Source organism: Cervus canadensis, chromosome 19 (genome assembly GCF_019320065.1).
Source record: "Cervus canadensis isolate Bull #8, Minnesota chromosome 19, ASM1932006v1, whole genome shotgun sequence".
Lineage (NCBI taxonomy): Eukaryota > Metazoa > Chordata > Mammalia > Artiodactyla > Cervidae > Cervus > Cervus canadensis.
The window spans coordinates 18,754,352-18,774,628 of record NC_057404.1 but is presented as its reverse complement, the minus strand read 5'-3'; the positions used below and the strand labels follow the sequence as shown (position 1 = coordinate 18,774,628).

Here is a 20,277-nt window from a genome sequence, read left to right as displayed (position 1 = left end):
AATTTCATGTGGAGAAAAGGATCACTCTTGCTATATCCTCAGCTCCTGTCTTTCCTTTCCTTCTGCTGTTCCATCGTGGCAAAACACCAAACCTTCGAGCAGTCTTCATCATTCACCTTCCCAGTCCTCGGGGGCGTGGGCTGTTGAGCGCTGCCAGGCTTCCTGCAGCGCTTCCTGATGGCTGTGCCTCCCAGCCTTGTGTCCGTTTGCCTTCCACTGTCACCAGAGGGATCTCTCTTATGAATCTGATTTTGTGGGTCTTCTCCTTGAAATCCCTAGTGGGCTTCTCTTAGTTTTCAGGATAAAAAATCCAAATTCCTTAGTATGGAAAAACTACTTTTAGAGTTTTTATCCCTTCTTACCAATTTCCTATTTGATCTCTTGTTTATTTATTTTTTTTCCTCTGAATGTAATTTGTACCAGACATATCAACCAGTTGCATTTCTCTGAGTGTTTCTTGTTCTTTTCATGCCACTGAATGTATGATGCATGCGTTCCTCTCCTTCCCAAGGTCATCGAGCTTTAAAACTCCCCATGTTAAAACTTCATCTTTAAAACTCCCCATGTTTACCTCTAGAAAAGTTCTGCCTCTTCTTTCCCAGTCTGGATTAGGTGCCATCCCTCCATTCTCTCCCAGCACTCTACAATTAATGTTCTCAGTGCCAACTGCATGCCTTTTTTCCTCCCTAGCGTGTGAGCTTTTTCAAGTACAGGATACTCTTATTATCTCTTTAATTCCTAATGCTGGCCAGTGGCTTGCCCAGTATAGAAGACTAGAACTTTGTGATTTAGTTAATGTATGAAGTAGCAGTATGAAGTAGCAGAATTTACAGATGTCCAGAATGTGTCCAGCTAAGTTGTGGGTATTATGAGCATGTGAGAAATGGAAGAACATGGCCCCTGCCCTTTTCATAAGCTTAGTCATATGGACAAAATCACATTAAGTAATTAGAGGTTAAAGTGAAAGTCGCTCAGTCGTGTCCGGCTCTTTGCGGCCCCATTGACTATACAGTTCATGGAATTCTCCAGGCCAGAATACTGGAGTGGGTAGCCTTTCCCTTCTCCAGGGGATCTTCCCAACTCAGGGATCAAACCCAGGTCTCCTGCATTGCAGGCAGATTCTTTATCAGCTGAGCCACAAGGGAAGCCCAAGAATACTGGAGTGGGTAACCTATTACTTCTCCAGCATATCTTCCTGACCCAGGAATTGAACCGGGGTCTCCTGCATTGCAGGGGGATTCTTTACCAACTGAGCTATCAGGGAAGCCAAAAGCAGGACCTGTTGTACCAGAAGGGGGATTCAAACCCATGAGGATATAAATCCATTGGATCTTAAGTCCAACGCCTTAACCACTCGGCTGTTCTGGTACAACATTAAAGAATGATTTGAGACTAAAGATATAGTTGAGAATTTCAAATTCCTTGGCATTTCATTATCTGCTCTTTGTTCTGTTTTTCCTTAATATTTACCACTCCTAACATGCTATTCATTTTGCTTATCTTGTTGTGCTCATCTCCTCCACTAGAATCTAAGTTTTATGAGAAATTTTTCTCTGTTGTTCACTGCTATTTCCAGTGCCTGACACATGGTAATGCTCTGGATATTTGTTGAATGGATGGAATGGCGTTCAGAGAAAGAAGTACCAGTAGTTGGTTTTTATGAAATACTTCATGAAGAAGTTACATTCAGAGGTAGATTCTGAAAGAGAGTGTTTTATTAATTTAAGTTAAAAAAATACAATTTTGTTTGCATATGAGTTTTTTCCCAGATCATAGGACTTCCTCCTTTTCTCTGCTTTTTAACATTTCTACCGTCCTCACTGTTGACATTGCTTAGAGGGTTTAACAACAAAACCTATTTAATCAGAGTGAGTGATGCTGACCCTTTCCTTATGTGCTAGTTATAATAAACTTTCACTTCATATGCTTATTTGCAAAATAAAATATGTATAAAATTATGTCTGTGAGAGGCAATAACACATTGTACACATAATCTTCTTTATGCCATATGTTGTTGTGATACCTGAGAGCTTATATTTTATTTTGCATTCATTCAGGATAAGTTGTGGGCATCTCAGGGTTCTGGATGTTTTGTGAATTGGGGATTTTAATTGACCATTATTTTTATAAGTTCTTAGATTTTTAGCAAATGTTAATCAGAGTTTTAAATATTTACACGTTTATGTCACATAACTTATAATTTCATTTTTTATTTTTATAGGATTTTCTGTTTCCTTCCCTTTCAAGACTAAAGGAATGAAAATTAGGTTTTGATTTAAAACTATTAAAAATGTTAAATTGCCAAAATCGTCTATAAGTAGAACATGTGGGTAATAGAGGCTTAAATTGTTTTGTTTTGTTTTTAAAGGAAGTTATTAGTTGGTCTCCAGGACTGACTTCTTTTCTTATTTTTTTTCCCCTCAGTGCAGAATTAGATACTCTTAGGCCATTATAACTGCAATAGAGCTTAGTAAATATCTAGTCTACTTGCTTTATTTTAGAGGAGATGTAACTAAGACACAAGGACAAGTGATTTGTCCACAGTCAGTTAATTTGTAATAAGACCAGATGATAAACTACGTTTTTGACTATTGTTGATGACCATTTTAAACTGTTGTTGTTGTTCAGTCACCAAGTCATGCCTGACCTTCTGCAGGCTCATGGACTGCAGCACACCAGGCTTGTCTTTCCTTCACTCTCTCCCAGAGTTTGCTCGGATTCATGTCCACTGAGTCAGTGATGCCATCTAACCATCTTATCCTCTGCCACCCCTTTCTCCTTTTGCCTTGAATCTTTCCCATCATCTGGGTCTTTTTCAGTGAGTCAGCCCTTCGCATAAAGTGTCCAGTATTGGAGCTTCAGTTTCAGCAAGAGTCCTTCCAGTGAGTATTCAGGGTTGATTTCCTTTAGGATGGACTGGTTTGATCTCCTTGCAGTCCAAGAGATTCTCAGGAATCTTCTCCAGCACCACAATTCAAAAGCATCAGTTCTTTGGCGCTCAGCCTTCTTTATGGTCCAACTCTCAGATCCATACATGACTACTGGAAAAACCATAGCTTTGACTTTAAACTTTAAGACCACACTATTTGTAGAAATACATGTGAATTTGATGACATTTTAAAAAGATATTATTTTACTATTTTAGTGACTTGGTATAAATCAGTTCTTGGAATTTGTCAGTCTACCAGTCAGCCAGATTGGGTATGAGTGAAGTTTTGACAGTACTTTTCCATTTTGATGTACAGGCTGTTTACTGTTTGAGGTCTACAAGAGGTAATTTTTATTAATCTCATTTTAAGTCATGAAAAATTACATATTCTCTCTAAATTATTACTTTTTGACAATCTACATGTGAGGATTCACTCATTTCCATACAAAATTATTTAGGCAATAAACTTATGTTAAGAAAAACATAAAGAACAAGGTTTTTAAAAATACAGTTTTCCTTGTTGAATCTACAAAGTTACACATTTAGAGACTCACGTGATGGACTCTTTGAATCTGTTAGAAAAATGATAAAGACATTTCTAAGGATCATGTCAATGGTTCTACATTTCTTTTTCTTGTATTCTTTGTGATGTTTCCCTCAGGACTTACATTTTAAACTGGACTATACAAAAAAAATCCCCTTGTGATCTGTAATTTTTTTTTATAGTTTTTAAGGAGGGAGCTTATCTGTTTTTTTGGGGGGGGGTTAATTTACAAATATAATGAGTTGAAGAAGAAGAAGATGATTGAAGATGTGGAAGAATGTGGACAAGTTGAATTTAGTACTGGTTGTAGTTTGATATCAATTAAGTTGGATTATTTATTTTTAGTATGTTCATGTACTATACTTTTGATGTGACGAGTACCCTGCTAGATAGAATTCTTAAAACATTGTAGTTTGACTTAGTCTGCAATTTAATTTGTTGCTTTAGTTTGAAATTCAGCTCTCTTGACTACAGCCTGTGTTTTGGGGTGGCAGGTTAGTAATCACCCTTTGTTTTATTTCAGATCCATGCCTGTCACTGAGTCCACCATGCTTCACAGAAGAAGATAGATTTAGTCTGGAAGCTCTTCAAACAATACATAAACAAATGGATGATGACAAAGATGGTGGAATCGAAGTAGATGAAAGTGATGAAGTAGGTGGAAACCCTTTTTCACTGATATTCTCTTGTAACAGCGTAACCAAGTTTATATAGTCTTGAATTTTCCCATTATTCCTTATATGACTCAACTCCATTTTCCTTGTCTTTAGTTTTTCTCTTTACGTTTTAATTTTACCCTTTGTATTTAGCATGTTTTTTTCTTTTTTTTATTCATATATAAGTCTTCCCAGTTTTATAAGAATCCTTGGCCTCATGTACTTGGGTTTCTCAAACATATATTCTGTTCTATGTCACCTATTGCTGTTTTATAAACCACCAGCACATTTCGTCGTCTAAAACAACAGTTTGTTCTTTTTCCTGATTCTCTGGGTTGACCGGGCTTTGCTGGGTGCATTTTCTATTCCCATAGTTCTGGCCTAGGGTCACGGTGGCAGTTGTATTCAGTTGTGATCTCTTTTGGGCTGAAATATCTCAAATGATTTTTTTTTCCTTCAGTCTCTCCATTTGGCGATTACTAACCTGTCATCTTTCAGGGGTCTAGCTCAGACTTCCTCATAGCATGACAACTGGCCTTCCAGGTGGCAGTGTTCCAAGAAAACTAGTTTCCATGTGAAAGTGCTTAACATACCCCTGCTTGCCAATACCTGTTAATATCAAATTGGTTTAAAGCAAGTTAATTGGCTGAATTCAGAGTCTGTGTGGGAGAGGGTTATATGAAAATATGAATGCCAGGATATGTGGTTTATTGGTGGGTCACCAGTATCGTAATCTACTGTAACCACTGTACAAATAAATAATGCTTTATTTCGTAAGGATTCTCACCTTACCCCTGGTCTGGTGTCCCTTTTAGTTTTCTTCATAGAAATTGTTTTCTCTATTTGATTATGGTCTCATTCTTACCAAATTTCCTGGTCATTATTTTAGGTCTGTTCAACCTTTCTGTTGTATTTGTCACTGTTGACACTGCTTTTCCTTTAGTTTATATAATACTAGATTACATTGTTTTCTACATTATTATCTAATGTTGTGTAACAGTGACATCTCTCACCACACTGTTGTCTGATAACATTGTTATGTAACAGTAGCATTCTCTAAAGATCAATTTTTGACCTGCTGTATCCCTGTCGCTTAAATGGTAAAGAATATGCCTCCGGGCGGGAGACCTGGTTTCCATCCCTGGGTCAGGAAGATCCCCTGGAGAAGGAAATGGCATCCCGCTCCAGCCTGCAGGGCTACAGTCCATGGGGTCGCAAAGAGTTGAATGCTAATGAGCGACTAACACTTTGAATACTTTCGTAAAACATTTAGCTTGAAACTCCTCATCTGTTTTTAGGTTACTCTTATTTCCTCCATCTCTAAGTCAATTCAGATTCTGACCTACATGTATGGCTTTCTGCTTGATGTCTTTTGAGGACTCTTGTTTTCAGATTAGTTTATCTAAAACAAAGTCCCAGCTGTTCTCTTTGAAATCCCTCAATGGCACTTGTGGACCTGTTTCTCCTTTGTTTAGTCTTCTGAGTCAGGAGTTGGCAGACTTTAATGTAAAGGACCGGGCTGAGGGTTCAAATGTGTCCCACTCCCTAAATATTTTGAAGTCCTAACCCCCAGAACATCATATTGTGACCTTATCTGGAAATAGGTTTATTTCAGATGTAGTTATTTAAGAGGAACATATAATGGATTAGCATGGGTCCTTAATCCAGCATGACTGGTGTCTTTGTAAGAGAGGAGAAAACCATGTGGAAAGGCAGATGGGGGAGGACGATTATCACGTGCCAGTGGAGGCAGAGATTGGAGTTGTGAAGTTACAAGTCAAGGAATGACAGGATTGCTGATGACCCCAGAAACCAAGAGAAAGGCATCAAACAGGTTGTCTCCTAGAGCCTTTCAGAGAGCATGGCCCTGCTAACACTTGATTTCAGATTTATAGCCTCCAGACCTGACAAAGAATAAATTTCTGTTATTTTAAGCCATTCAGTTTACGGTACTTTATTACAGCAGCCCTAGGAAACTAACATAGGCTAGCTAATAAATATTTTAGATGTTTGTGGGCCATATATCTCTTGTATCTACTCATCACTCCCATTGTAGTGCCAAGCAGCCACAGACCGTATATGGAGTCATGGTCATGGCTGTGTTTCAGTAAAACTTTGTTTGCACAAAAGCCAGTATTGGGCTGTAGTGTCAACCCCTGCTATAAATGAAATTTTGTGTTCTTAGAATTAATTCCTTTCCCCCACCCCGCCCTTTTCCACTTATCTGTTCTCGTTATTGTTCCATTTTAATCTAGGTATTTATTGTTTTATGGGTAGATTATCACTTCTACATTTTTCCACTCTAATTCATCATGCATATCACTTTGAGAATGTTTTTCTCTAGCTTAGAAGTTTAACAGTGATTTCTTAGTACTTATTAGAGCAGATATTAACTCTTTAGTCTTTTTTTTTTTTTTTTGACTGTCTCTGCATCAACTGATTTCTGCCTATTGAGATGATAATCTCTTCTCATTGGGTTTAAATCATTTTGAATTGAGCTCAGTTCCTGTAATACCAAAATCATGGCTTCAGTTCAAAATAGTCAAATTTATTTGTTCACTTTTAGAACTACAGATGACAGGATAGTCCTATTTTACATTGTTCTCAACTTAAAAAGTATTTGAAGTATGTAAATATATTCTGTTGGTCAAAAAGTAGAGTAATTGAAATGAAGTTGATGGATTATTAGTTTTACTTACTAGAATGTAACAAAGTAGTTGTCATTTATTGAGGGTCACTTTATTATACTGAGTAATTCATTCTCTCAGCATCATCACCTTTTTTCTCTCTTCCACTACAAAGACACACAATATACACAACAAAGTCAAGCTATAAAACTACTTTTAGTTTTTTAGTAAAGCATTTAAAAGTAATGCCCTAGATTATTAGTGATAAATTGTTCATTCTAATCCTCTGAAGATTGTCTAAATGGTTTATTTAGTTGCTAGTATATTTACTTAGGATTTTGAAGATCAGTATTCTAACATAAGTTTTATTTACTCCATAAATTATTACTATCCGTATGAATTATGGAATAAAAGCATTTTATGTTCATATATTTGATAACTCTTTGTAAAGGAAATTATATTCTCTAGACTAAATAGATTTCCTGAAAATATTGTTGTACATTTTCTTAATCATTTACAGTATTAGTTTGATCAAACTCTGTGTCAGCTCAGAGTGTCTAGGGTTAAGTAGATGAGTGCCCTGTTCAGTTTCATAATTCGGTCCATCAATTAAATTGGAAATAGCTTTTAGCACTAAACCTTGTACTATGTTGAAAGGTTATAATTTTAAGTTATTACACTAATGGTGCTGTTTTCTTCTGATTTTTGGTATTACTGAGGAACTAATCATTGTTTAACATTGTTTTAGGTTAAGAAATATATTAATTTAGAGGGTTTATTTCGGGGAGAGTTAGAGTTGGGCCTGGAAGAGCATATGTGGTTGATTTGGAAAGTTTTGGTATTATAAAATGTTTCAAAAAAGATCAGTGTGCACTTTCACTTTTTAAAGCTAGACTAAGTTTTAGATAGCCACATTTCGGAAGTTATAAGTTAATTTAAGATTGATTAATTTTGAGCCTAAAAAAGGTTAGATTTTTTAATATTAAAAATCTACATGATAAAATTAGTCTTGTCATTAATTGATATATCAGCTTATAAATATTATTACTCTGGGGTGTTTTCTGACACCAAGCAGTTTTTCAGTTTTTTAACACCCAACTGCATTTCCAGGAATTCAGTTGTGGCACTCTTTACCTGGAGATAGAATCAAATCCTGTGAGTTCAAGGACTCAGTCTCATTATACTGCCCTTACTTCACATGAGAGCCACAAGTCTCTGGTTTTTTATGACCTTTAGCTGACTGGCCTTGAATCTGAGATTCCCATGGCTCTTTCCTCAGATTTGAAAATTTGCTGGGTATGTATCTGAATAAAACAAAGACATGAATTCAAAACCTACATGCACCACAGGTTCATAGCAGCATTATTTAAAATTGCCGAGATATGGAAGCAACCTAAGCATCCACCAGGAGATGAATGGGTAAAGAAGATGTGGTATACCATGGAATATGACTTAGCCGTAAAAAGAGTGAAATGTTGCCATTTGCAGCAACATGAATGGACTTTGAGGGTATTATGCTGTTAAGTGAAATAAGTCAGACAGAGAAAGACAAATACTGTATGATACTGCTGAAGTGTGAAATCTAAACATACAACAAATTAGTGAATAATACAAAAAAGAAGCAGAGTCACAATATTGAGAGCAAACTGCGGTTACCAGTGGGGAGAGGGAAGTGCTGGGAGGGCCAATATAGTGGGCATAGGGTATTAAGAGGTAAAAACTGTTAAGCTACATGGATATATTGTACAACACAGGGATATATAGCCAATATTTTGTAATAACTGTAAGTAGACTAGAGCCTTTAAAAGTTGTTAGTCACTATTGTACACCTGTAAGTTAGATAATATTGTTTATCATCTGTACTTCAATAAAAAAAAGAAAATTTGCTTCAATGGCTCACAGAACTCAGGAGAACACTTTACTAATGTTTACTGGTTTATTAAAAAGAATACAACTCTGGAACAGCCAAATGGAAGAGATGTACAGGACAGGGTTTGATAGAAGGGGCATGCCGCCCTCCCAGCACCTCCCATACCGTGATGTGTTCACTAGCTCTCTGAAACTCTAAGTTCAGGAGTTTTTACAGAGCTCAGGTTTCCCGGAGGTCAGGTGAGTGGTACTAAAATTTCCAGTTCTCTAATCACTTGGTCTTTTTGGTGACCAGCTCCATCTTGAGGCTGCCTGGAGGCCCGACCCTTACTCATCTCATTAGTGTGAACTCAGGTGTGATCAAAGGAGAAAAGAACACTTATCACTGAGGAAATTCCAACAGTTTTAAGAGCTCTATGCTAGGAACCAGGGATGAAGAACAGATATATTTGTTATTCTATCACAATTATACAAATATTTAAATATGAAAAAACAGCAAAAACTCATTTAATTATTAAAAGTGCATTCAATGGGAAAGATCTGTTCCAATAGTGTGTTATATATAGGCAGGTATTAAGTAAGCTTATACAGATAATTGACAGCCTATTTGAATGTATTTGATTGCATAATGGCTTCTAGAATTACAAGTTATTTTAATCTTTTTACCTCATCATCAGATATTAAGTGCTCCACTGTGTGAGGTGTTATCATTATCACTGTGCCGAACAAAGTAAGCATGCATGACTGTAGAGTTTATACTTCAGTGGAGTTCTTATTCAATCTTTTAAATTTTAATGGAATTACAAATATTTTGTAATGAAAATAAAAACTATAAAACAAAACTTACGTTTAAAGAACCTTGAATTCTATTAGTATGATAGTTGACCTTTAATATTTAAAAACAGAAGATGATATCTTTCTCTTTGTATTTCTTTTAATATTTAAAAGCAAATACAGCATGCTTCTGTGTTTTAGTAGTACCCAAAAGAATCTAGAAACCCATTGTACAGTATGGTAGCTACTAGTACGTGTGTGTATTGAGCACTTAAAATTGTAGTGTGTTACGTGTGTAAAATGCACTTCAAATTTGGAAGATTTATATAAATATAAAACACGTAAATTTTGAAATCTTGATTACCTGTTGGAAGTGGTTATATTCTGAACATACATACTGAGTTACATGAGATACAAAATTTGTTTTACTTGTTTCTTTTTACTTTTTAATGTGACTCCTAGGGAATTTTAACTCACAATTTATTTCTATTGGACAGGACTGATCTTAGAGACTATAAGGTATTGCAAGTGTTAAGGAATGGGTTTTTAATTCTGAGTTTTCGGACCAGTTCCTTACAGCTGTGTCTTGATTTGTATTTCTTCAGTGTCTCTTTTTTAAAGTAAATATTAATACTATTATAGGTCTCCAGTAGGCATCATTAGGAAACTTCCTGAGTTTCTTAGGGAACCTTACTCAGAAATTTTAAAATACTTAATTTTTTGTGATTTTTTTGAATCAGGGTATTGCTTTTAAAAGTATTTTGAATTAAAAACTTTTTACCGTAGTATAGTTTCTTCTCAGTGTTGTGTTAGTTCTGCTGTACGTGGAGTGAATCGGTTATGTGTGTACATCTATCCACTTTTTTCGATTTCCTTCCCATTTAGGTCACCACAGATAACTGAGTAGAATTCTCTGTGCTATACAGTAGGTCCTCATCAGTTATTATTTCACACGGGTGTGTGTTAGTTGCTCAGTCCTGTCCGACTCTGCCACCCATGGATTGTAGCCTGCCAGGCTCCTCTGTCCATGGAATTCTCCAGGCAAGAACACTGGAGTGGGTTGCCATTCCCTTCTCCAGGGGACCTTCCCAGCCCAGGGGTTGAACCTGGGTCTCCTGCACGGTGGGCAGGTTCTTTACCGTCCCAGCTCCCGGGGAAGCCTGTTTGATACACAGCAGTGTCTATATGTCAGTCCCTGTCTCCCAGTTTGTCCCGTCTCCCCCTTCCCTTCTCGATAACTGTAAGTTTGTTCTCTGTATCTGTGGCTCTGTTTCTGCTTTGTTTCATCTATACCATTTTTCTAGATTCCACATGTAAGCAATATTATGCAGTATTTGTTTTTTTTACTTCACTCTGTATGATTATCTCTAGGTCCATCCGTGTCTCTGCAAATGGCAATGTTTTCATTCCTTTTTATGGCTAAGTAATATTCCATTGTTACATATGTACCACATCTTCTGTATCCATTTCTCTATTGATGGGCATTTAAGTTGTTTCCATATGCTGGCTATTGTAAATAGTGCTGCAGTGAACATCGGGGTGTATATAGCCTTTCAAATTATGGTTTTCTCCAGATGCATGCCTACAAGTGTGATTGTGGGGTCATATGGTAGCTCTGTGCAGCTTAGTATAAAAAAAATCCTAATCAAAAATGGGCAGAAGACCTAAATAGACATTTCATCAAAGAAGACATACAGATGACCAGCAAACACATGAAAAAATGCTCAACATCACTAATTATTCCTGGAGAAGGGAATTCTCTAATTCTTAGAGAAATGCATATCAAAACTACAATGAGGTATCACTTCACACTGATCAGAGTGCTAGTTATTAAAAAAATCTACAATAACTGCTGGAGGTGCAGAGAAAAAGGAACTCTCTTACACTTAGTGGGAATATAAATTGGTGCAGCCACTATGGAGAACAGTATGCAGGTTCCTTAAAAAACTAGCACTATTGCTTAAAAAAAAAAAAGTTTAGTGTATTATACAGCATTTGAAAATGCTGATTGGAAGCTTTATTTTTTTCTCACATGCCCTTTGTTTTTGGTCATATGAGAAAGCATTTTCTTTTCTAGTTTATTCATTCATTTGATATTGAGCTAATATTGGGTATCTGCTATATGCCAGATACTCAAGTAGGTCTTGGAATACATCAGGAACAAAACAGACAAAAATTATGTAAATCTTTAAGCGCTTGCTAACATTCTAATGGGGCTTGTGGGAAGGCAGGGAAGGGGGATCAGACAGGTAGACAGTGGATAGCTATAGCTGTAGTTTTCAATAGGATGTCATGGCAGAACTCGTTAAGAAGGTAGCACTTAAAATGTATACTGTATGCAGTGCTTGGACAGGAGAATAAATATCTGGCAATTTTCCAGAGCTGTGCTAAAGCTGAAATTGGAGGACCGGGGATGTTTTAGATTAGGAACAGGGTGTATGGCTTTTGCTCTCTAGGTCATTGTCTCCTGACTCAAGATCAAGGAGACTGGGTGTCAGTATATGCTGAATTTGTGACCTGCTTAGATTGACGTGTTGGGTATAGTTGAGTTTTCATGTTCTGTTAATACTGAACATATTTTGAACAGTGAAGGTACTTGATTAACAGATAATTTAAATGAAATTATTGAATGGTTTTGTGGCCCTGAGCTCAGCAGTAGCAGGCAGTGAGAATTGACATTATTATTGCCTACTAAGTGGCTGGAAATTTTATTAAATTTCTAGTGTATATGAACTTTGTTTTCTGTTTTTACTTTTCCTCCTTTTTCTTTTATATTTTAAAAAGTTTTTTTCCCTTTTTCTCCTTTCTCTTCCTTTTTATTTATTCTTCCTTTCATTCATGTCATTTCGAATAGTTTCAGTTTTTTTTCTTATCAGTTGGTTTTATATGTATGTAAATATAAATATATATATAAATTTTATATACATATAAATTTCTGTGAAAAATCTAATTGTACCTTGTATTTCAGTTTTTCTTAGCTATTCTGCCTGAAAAACACCTTTGTCATCATTTATCTGTACCCCTCTCAGAAGACTTAGTTTTAACCACACAGATATATCTGTCTGAAACAAGGAGAGTCACCTAAGAAAATAGGCAAAAGTAGGGTCAGAAAAAAGTAGTAGATAATACATTTTAGAAAAGGATCACTGAGTTTTGAATTTCATGGAGTACTGTTTCTAAAGGAATGTTGTAATTGGTGGTGGTTAGTTGCTAAGTTGTGTCTGGCACTTGCGACCCCATGGACTGTAGCCCGCCAGGCTCCTCTGTCCATAGGATTTCCCAGACAGGAATACTGGAGTGGGTTGCCATTTCCTTCTCTAGGGGGGGTCTTCCTGATCCAGGGATCGAACCCGTCTCTCCTTCATTGGTAGGCGAATTCTTTACCACTGAGCCACAGGGAAGGTCTTCTGAAGGAATAACTGCATGCATTCTTCTTAAGTTTTCTAAGTTAAAATTTCAACTTATGTATTCTTATCTATTATATAATAAATTCTCCCAACTTAATGGTTTACTAAGTCACTCATGGTTTTACCATCTCAGTTTCCGTGTGTCAGAAATCCAGGTGCAGTTTAGCTGGGCTTCCTGGCTCGCAAGCTGCAGTTAAGATGTCAGCTGGTGTACTTCCTGGAGGTCCAGTGGTTAAGACTTCATGCTCCCAATCCTGGGGTCACAAGTTTGATCCCTGGTCAGGGAACTAAGATCCTGCGTGCTGAGTGGTGTGGCAGGAATAAAACAGAAATAAAACAAAAGGTGTCAGGTGAACCTGCAGTCCTCTCAAGGCCTGATTTGGGGAGGAGCCACTTCAAGGCCGACCTACGTGGCTGTTGGCCCCCCTGGTCCTCCCTGGTCATTGGTTGGAGATGTTGGTTCTCTGTCACATGGCTGTCTCCCCTGGGCAGTGGGTTTCCCTCTGTGAGTGAGAGGGAGCTGAAGGGGGCAGGGGGAGTGTAGGGTGGGGAGAGAGGAGGAAGCAGGAAGAGCGGACAGCATGGAAATCAAAGTCTTTTTGTAACCACATTTTGGAAGTGATGTTTCATCCCTTTTTTGCTGTGTTCTGTTTGTCTAAAATGAGTCCTTAGGTCCAGCTGATCCTCAGGGGATGCAGTTACACTGGAGCATGAATAAGAGGATGTGGGGATTATTATGAGCCACCTTAGAGGCTGCTTACCATGGTTTGTTTTTGTTTTCTAACCAGAGATATTTGATAGGAGCTTCTCAAGCCACAGGATTATAAAAACAATAAAGTTATATAACTTCCTTCAAAAGGCTTCATTTTATAAAGAAAGGAAATGAAGTTGCTCAGTCGTGTCCGACTGTTTGCGACCCCATGGACTGTAGCCCACCAGGCTCCTCTGTCCATGGGATTCTCCAGGCAAGAATACTGTTGTGGGTTGCCATTCCCTTCTCCAGGGGATCTTCCTGACCCAGGGATTGAACCCTGGTCGCCTGCATTGCAGGCAGATTCTTTACTGTCTGGACCACCAAGGGAAGCCCATCTTTGTAATAGGATACATCTAACATTTTGGAGCATGTTAAATTTGATTAAAATGATCTATTGGGTAGTGCTTTACATACACAAATGTACAAGTACAACATAATTTGACTGAAGGATCACTTGGTATTCACCCAAAAAGGACAGGTGGGCAAAGTAAAATGAAGAGAGTAGATGCTAAAGAATTCTTGCTGTTAAATTATAATTATTGAGGTATTTTCCTGTATGCTGAGGTTTTTCATAGTTTCATAGTTAAATTATTTAAAGACTTGATGCCACAAAAACAGGCTTTAGTTCTTTCTGGAAAATAGTAGCAATAAGCATACAACTAGAGTAGTGGAGAACATTAATAGTTATTCCATAGAAAGAAGCTTTTCTATGGAGAAACTGGGTAATAGCTAATTTGCTTTTGTTACTGTAGGACTTCTCAAGCTTCTGTTTGTGGGTTTATGTACTAAAATAAAATAATAGAAAACATTTATTTAGCATTTACTGCTTCTTCCACAGTTGTAAGCACTTTGCACACACTCTGGTGTGGACTCCTCATAGCAACGCTAGGAGCTAAGAATGTACAGTAATTATCTATCTGCAGACAAGGAAGGCCATTTAGGGAGATCAGGCAAATGCCCAGGGCCACTGGCTTATAAGTGATAAAACAGACTGAACCCATGTTCTTGATTTCTAGTCTGTGTTGCTTTTCTGTGTTAATGTATACCACTAATCTCCATCATCAAGCCCTCCCTGATACAATTTATAAATAAATAGCTGTATATAAGTAGTGTGTGTATAAAAATATTTTTACTATACAGTATATACATGCATGGGCTTCCCTTCCCTGGTGACTCAGTGGTAAATAATCTGCTTGCCAGTGCAGGGGATGCGGAATTGATCCCTGGGTCAGGAAGATCCCCTGGAGAAGGAAATGACAACACACTCCAGTATTCTTGTCGCAAAAATTCCATAGACAGAGGAGTCTGGCAGGCTATATATAGTCCATGGGGTCACAAGAGTTGGACGTGACTTACTGACTGAGAAACATATACGTACATGCTACTATATCAGTGTTATGTTTTTAAAATGTTTACAAAAATATAACTTAAAAATGATATAAGATTAAATACAAATGGAAGCTCTCATATTTTCTCCCTTTAAAGTGGATTAGATTGTACATCCCTTTGGCGTCTGGGCAACCAAATTGGAGACCACTGCAGTAATGAATTGTAAAGCAATGTCTGTTATCAGTCACATAGGCTTCACTCCATTTTTGTAAGTACCAGCAACTGTGAGAATGTTTCACAAAAGCAAGTTCCTAAACACTGATAATGCTAATATTCTTCTCTAATTTTCCACTGTTCATTGTATACAGATCTCTTTACTATATAGGATATCAGTTACTGATATTCTTATGGTGACTGCCCTGTTTCTTATGATTGAAATTAGCTCTGATACTGTGATATCTTTTAAGAAATTATATTGTGGCTGGGCTTCCCTTGTGGCTCAGCTGGTAAAGAATCCGCCTGCAATTGGGAGACCTGGGTTCGATCCCTGGGTCGGGAAGATCCCCTGGAGAAGGGATAGGCTACCCACTCCAGTATTCTGGCCTGGAGAATTCCATGGACTGTATAGTCCATGGGGTCGCAAAGAGTTGGACACAACTGAGTGCCTTTCACTTCATTTCATTGTAAGAATGGAGGAGAGGTCACACTTTATACTAATTTAGAAAAAGGCAGGGGATGACTCAGGCAGAAAATTTAGATATCATTTTGATGAGTGAATCAGTGATTGAAATCTATACTTTATTTCCTTTGAACAGTATGCTTTTTGTAAATTTATAATTTTTCATTTTAGATGCAAATTCTTTTAATTTTTAAGTTGAATTTTTACTTGGCATGTGTCTAATTATTGACCTGTAGAGATCACAAAAGAAGTAATGATTTTGAACACCTTTGAAGAGGAGTCTGTGCAAGAAATAGCCTTCTCTTTTCAGGAGGAAGTCATCTGTTGGGGTTTATGCACTGTATTGTTTTTAAATTTTATTTTATTTTAAATTGGAAGATAATTACAATATTGTGATGATTTCTGCCATGCATCAGCATGAATCAGCCATAGGTTTACATACATCTCCTCCTTCTTAAACCTCTTTTCCGCCTCCCTCCCCATCCCGCCCCTCTAGGTGGTCACAGAGCGTGGGCTTTGGGTGCCAAGTCACACAGAAGATTCCCACTGGCTCTCTGCTCTACGTGTGGTGATACACATGTTTCAGTGCTACTCTCTCAAACCAGCCCACCATCTCTCTGCTTCACTGTGTCCAGAAGTCTGTTCTCTCTGTCTGCATCTCTATTGCTGCACTGTAGACAGGTTCATCAGTACCATCTTTCTGTATTCCGTGTGTATACATTAATACATGATATTTGTCTCTCTCTTTCTGACTCACTTCACTTTGTATGATAGGCTCTAGGTTCGTCCACTTCATTAGAACCGACTCAAATGCATTCCTTTTTATAGTTGAGTACTATTTCATTGTGTATATGTAGGATGTTCAAGGTGGTTTTAGAAAAGGCAGAGGAACCAGAGATCAAATTGCCAACATCCGCTGGATCATCAGAAAAGCAAGAGAGTTCCAGAAAAACATCTATTTCTGCTTTATTGACTATGCCAAAGCCTTTGACTGTGTGGATCCCAGTAGACTGTGGAAAATTCTGAAAGAGATGGGAATACCAGACCACCTGATCTGCCTCTTGAGAAACCTGTATGCAGGTCAGGAAGCAGCAGTTCGAACTGGACATGGAACAACAGACTGGTTCCAAATAGGAAAAGGAGAACGTCAAGGCTGTATATTGTCACCCTTCTTATTTAACTTATATGTGGAGTACATCATGAGAAATGCTGGGTTGGATTAAGTACAAACTGGAATCAAGATTGCCAGGAGAAACATCAGTAAACTCAGATATGCAGATGACACCACCCTTATGGCACAAAGTGAAGAAGAACTAAAGAGCCTCTTGATGAAAGTGAAAGAGGAGAGTGAAAAGTTTGGCTTAAAGCTCAGCATTCAGAAAACTAAGATCATGGCATCTGGTCCCATCACTTCATGGCAAATAGATGGGGAAACAGTGGAAACAGTGACTGACTTTATTTTTAGGGGCTCCAAAATCACTGCAGATGGTGACTGCAGCCATGAAATTAAAAGACTCATACTCCTTGGAAGGAAAGTTATGACCAACTTAGGTAGTATATTAAAAAACAGAGATATTACTTTGTCAACAAAGGTCCATCTAGTCAAGGCTATGGTTTTTCCAGTGGTCATGTATGGATGTGAGAGTTGGACTGTAAAGAAAGCTAAGCACCGAAGAATTGATGCTTTTGAACTGGGGTGTTGGAGAAGACTCTTGAGAGTCCTTTGGACTGCAAGGAGATCCAATCAGTCCATCCTAAAGGAGATCAGTCCTGGGTGTTCATTGGAAGGACTGATGCTGAAGCTGAAACTCCAATACTTTGGCCACCTGATGTGAAGAGCTGACTCATTTGAAAGACCCTGATGCTGGGAAAGATTGAGGGCAGGAGGAGAAGGGGATGACAGAGGATGAGATGGTTGGATGGCATCACCAACTCAATGGACATGGGTTTGGGTGGACTCCGGGAGTTGGTGATGGACAAGGAGGCCTGGCGTGCTGCAGTTAATGGGGTCACAAAGAGTTGGACACAACTGAGCGACTGAACTGAACTGAACCACAACTTCTTTATCCATTCATCTGTCAATATCTAGGGTGCTTCCATGTCCTCACTATTGTAGATAGTGCTGCGATGAACATTGGGATGCATGTGTCTTTTGGAGTTATGGTTTCCGTAGGGTGTATGCCCAGTAGTGGGATTGCTGGATCATATGGTAGTTTCTTTCCTGATCTTTTAAGAAGTCTCTATACTATTCTCCATAGTGGCTGTATAGTTTATGCACAGTACTTTGATACCCTGTGACACATCAAAATCTGTTAAGTACTAAGTATGTTTGTCACTTTGCCTCATCTCTTCTCTGTTCTCTGGTTCCTCTAGCTTGTGTGCTGTGCTGAGTGGCTTCAGTTCTGTCCAATTCTTTGTGACCCTATGGACTGTAGCTTGTCAGACACCTCATCCATGGGATTCTCCAGGGGATCTTTCCAACTCAGGGATCAAACCCGCGTCTCTTACATCCCCTGCGTTGGCAGGCGGGTTCTTTACCACTAGTGCCACCTGGAAAGCCCCAACTATAGCTTGGAGCTATTGAAAATAATTTGGAGGCTATAGACATGTTTTGGAAACAAGGCGGAAATGAGGTTGGGGCACTCTTCTACTTTGCATTTAGCCTACAGAGTGAGGAAATAAAGGCAGTGAACCCTTCGGACAAAGGGATCACTGCAGCCAAATCTGCAGGCCTCAAGGGAGAGAAGTAGATGAAAACATTTTTTATCTTTTTGAAAGGTTGCCGTAAGGAATAAATTGAAGGGTGTCCCAGGATAAGCAGCAGCTTGTTAGAAATGCAAAATTACAGGCCCCATCCCAGCCCTACTGGATCAGAAACTTGGGGATAGAGCCCAGAAATCTGTGTTTTAACATGTTTTTCCATGATTCTGATGCCCACTCTGTACTTTAATAAATCTTGACAGTTTTTGCACTATGCTTTTGTAACAGTTTTTATAATATCAGGCATTATATTTGGCTTCTGTGATAGTCTTGGTCCCTGAACTTTGTGATTTCACTTTGGCCACATTCCACCTTAAAGAAGTTATAGACCTGCGGTTACTATGAAGTAGGTTTGTGTGTGTTTTTTGAGGGAAGTTCTTTGCTTTTGTTAAAGTAAGGTGGTTCTATAGACTAGAATAGTGATGAATCATTGCATAAATTATTTGGACAGATCTTAAGAAAACGTCTCATTTTATAGTTAAATAAATATAGTTAGAGTGTTTCTTAGGTTCTAAATTTTCCATCCTGCTGCAGCGTGTGTTTACTTGAGTACCTGGGCTCTTATATCTTTTCTTGGCCATTATATTTATGTTACCTATTTACTAGACTTCCTCTTCTGTCTCTTACTTTTGCAATTCATTTACCAGCTGCTATTGTTATCTTTTTATGATAGTTCATAAGAACTAACTCTCCTAGAATGTTTCAGTTCACGTACGTCCTTCTCTTTCAAAGTAAGTGCCGTAGAAACCAGAAGACTTTCTCTTTTATAACCATCCTGAGTGTCTCACCTCTGCCCCTTCCATCTCTGATATAGTAGGTTCCTTCTTGATGATTCCTTAGTCACAGGTCATTTGAGAATACCACTGGTCCTATACAGTTCAGTTATATACAGATTGAATATTAGGCTTTTGTTGTAGGACCTTAAATATAACAACAATTTCTATGGAAAGGTGAGTTTCAAATGGCAAATAAACGCTCTTACATGCAACTGGGAGTTAATTTGTGGCATGAGATCTGTATATAAAGACCACAAAACTTCTGAATTATTTTATGGTGTTGAAACTTTTGAAATTTTTGTCTCTTTCTGGGAGTTCCCACAATCCCTGCTTCAACTGGTAAATATTTTAGCCTTTTCCTCCAAATAATATCTGCTTTAGTATCCTTAGTCATACCAAATGAAAATTATGTATTTTAATTTAATTGACCTTCATTGCTGTTGCATGAATTGTTAAGGTACCTTACAGAGGGTTTCGCGTTGAGTACTGTTGCAGACTGGACGCGGGCAGCAGCGTGGGCGTGTGTATGAGGACCCGCATCTGTACTCCTTCAGTCAGCCCGACTGTGCTCCAGTCCTGCTCTCCTCCCCCTCCTTGCCTGGGCACTTGCTGGATCACAGCATGGCACTGCACTTATGTAATTTTTTTTTTTTTTTGAGAGTTTAGCACCCTTCACATTATTGTAAAAGATCTCTGAGTTCCAGTGGGTACAGGACCTATTTATTCCCATTTCACAAATGAATTAGATAAAATTGTACCTTTACTGGAACATTAACTCTATCTGCTGTTTATTGTGATTATGGACAGGATGACCATATGATCCATCATCCATACTGGAATACTCTTCAGAATGAAAGGAGGTCATATTAGTAATTACACGAGGACAGCAGTTGTGAGTGAGGCGTGTCCCAGGCAAATGGGCAGTGCAGTTACCTCACTGTGTGTCTTATCACAGTTTCCGGTTGTACTGATTATCTTTATCTGTGTTTACTCCTTTACTAAGTTGTTGTTAAATTGATCTAAGTTTGTGCCAAGGTTTGTTCTGTTAGTAAAGCTTGATTGGATCTATTTCAGTTTAGTTTATCATCTTAAGTCCTTTTACATGGTATAATTTGTTTTCTAGTAACATGATAGAGACTTGGGCATTTTTCTATTACTTTTTCTTAGAATTAA

At 38.0% G+C, this 20,277-nt stretch overlaps 1 protein-coding gene across 2 annotated transcripts in view; it reads left to right on the top strand.

The window, feature by feature from the left end:
- STIM2 (stromal interaction molecule 2) overlaps nucleotides 1-20,277 on the top strand; it is a 166,578-nt gene that overhangs the window by 57,712 nt on the left and 88,589 nt on the right. For both annotated transcript variants that reach the window (XM_043438289.1, XM_043438288.1), the window contains exon 2: nucleotides 3,997-4,127. In XM_043438289.1, coding sequence (XP_043294224.1) covers nucleotides 3,997-4,127 — 131 coding nt within the window. The remainder of the gene's footprint in view (nucleotides 1-3,996; nucleotides 4,128-20,277) is intronic.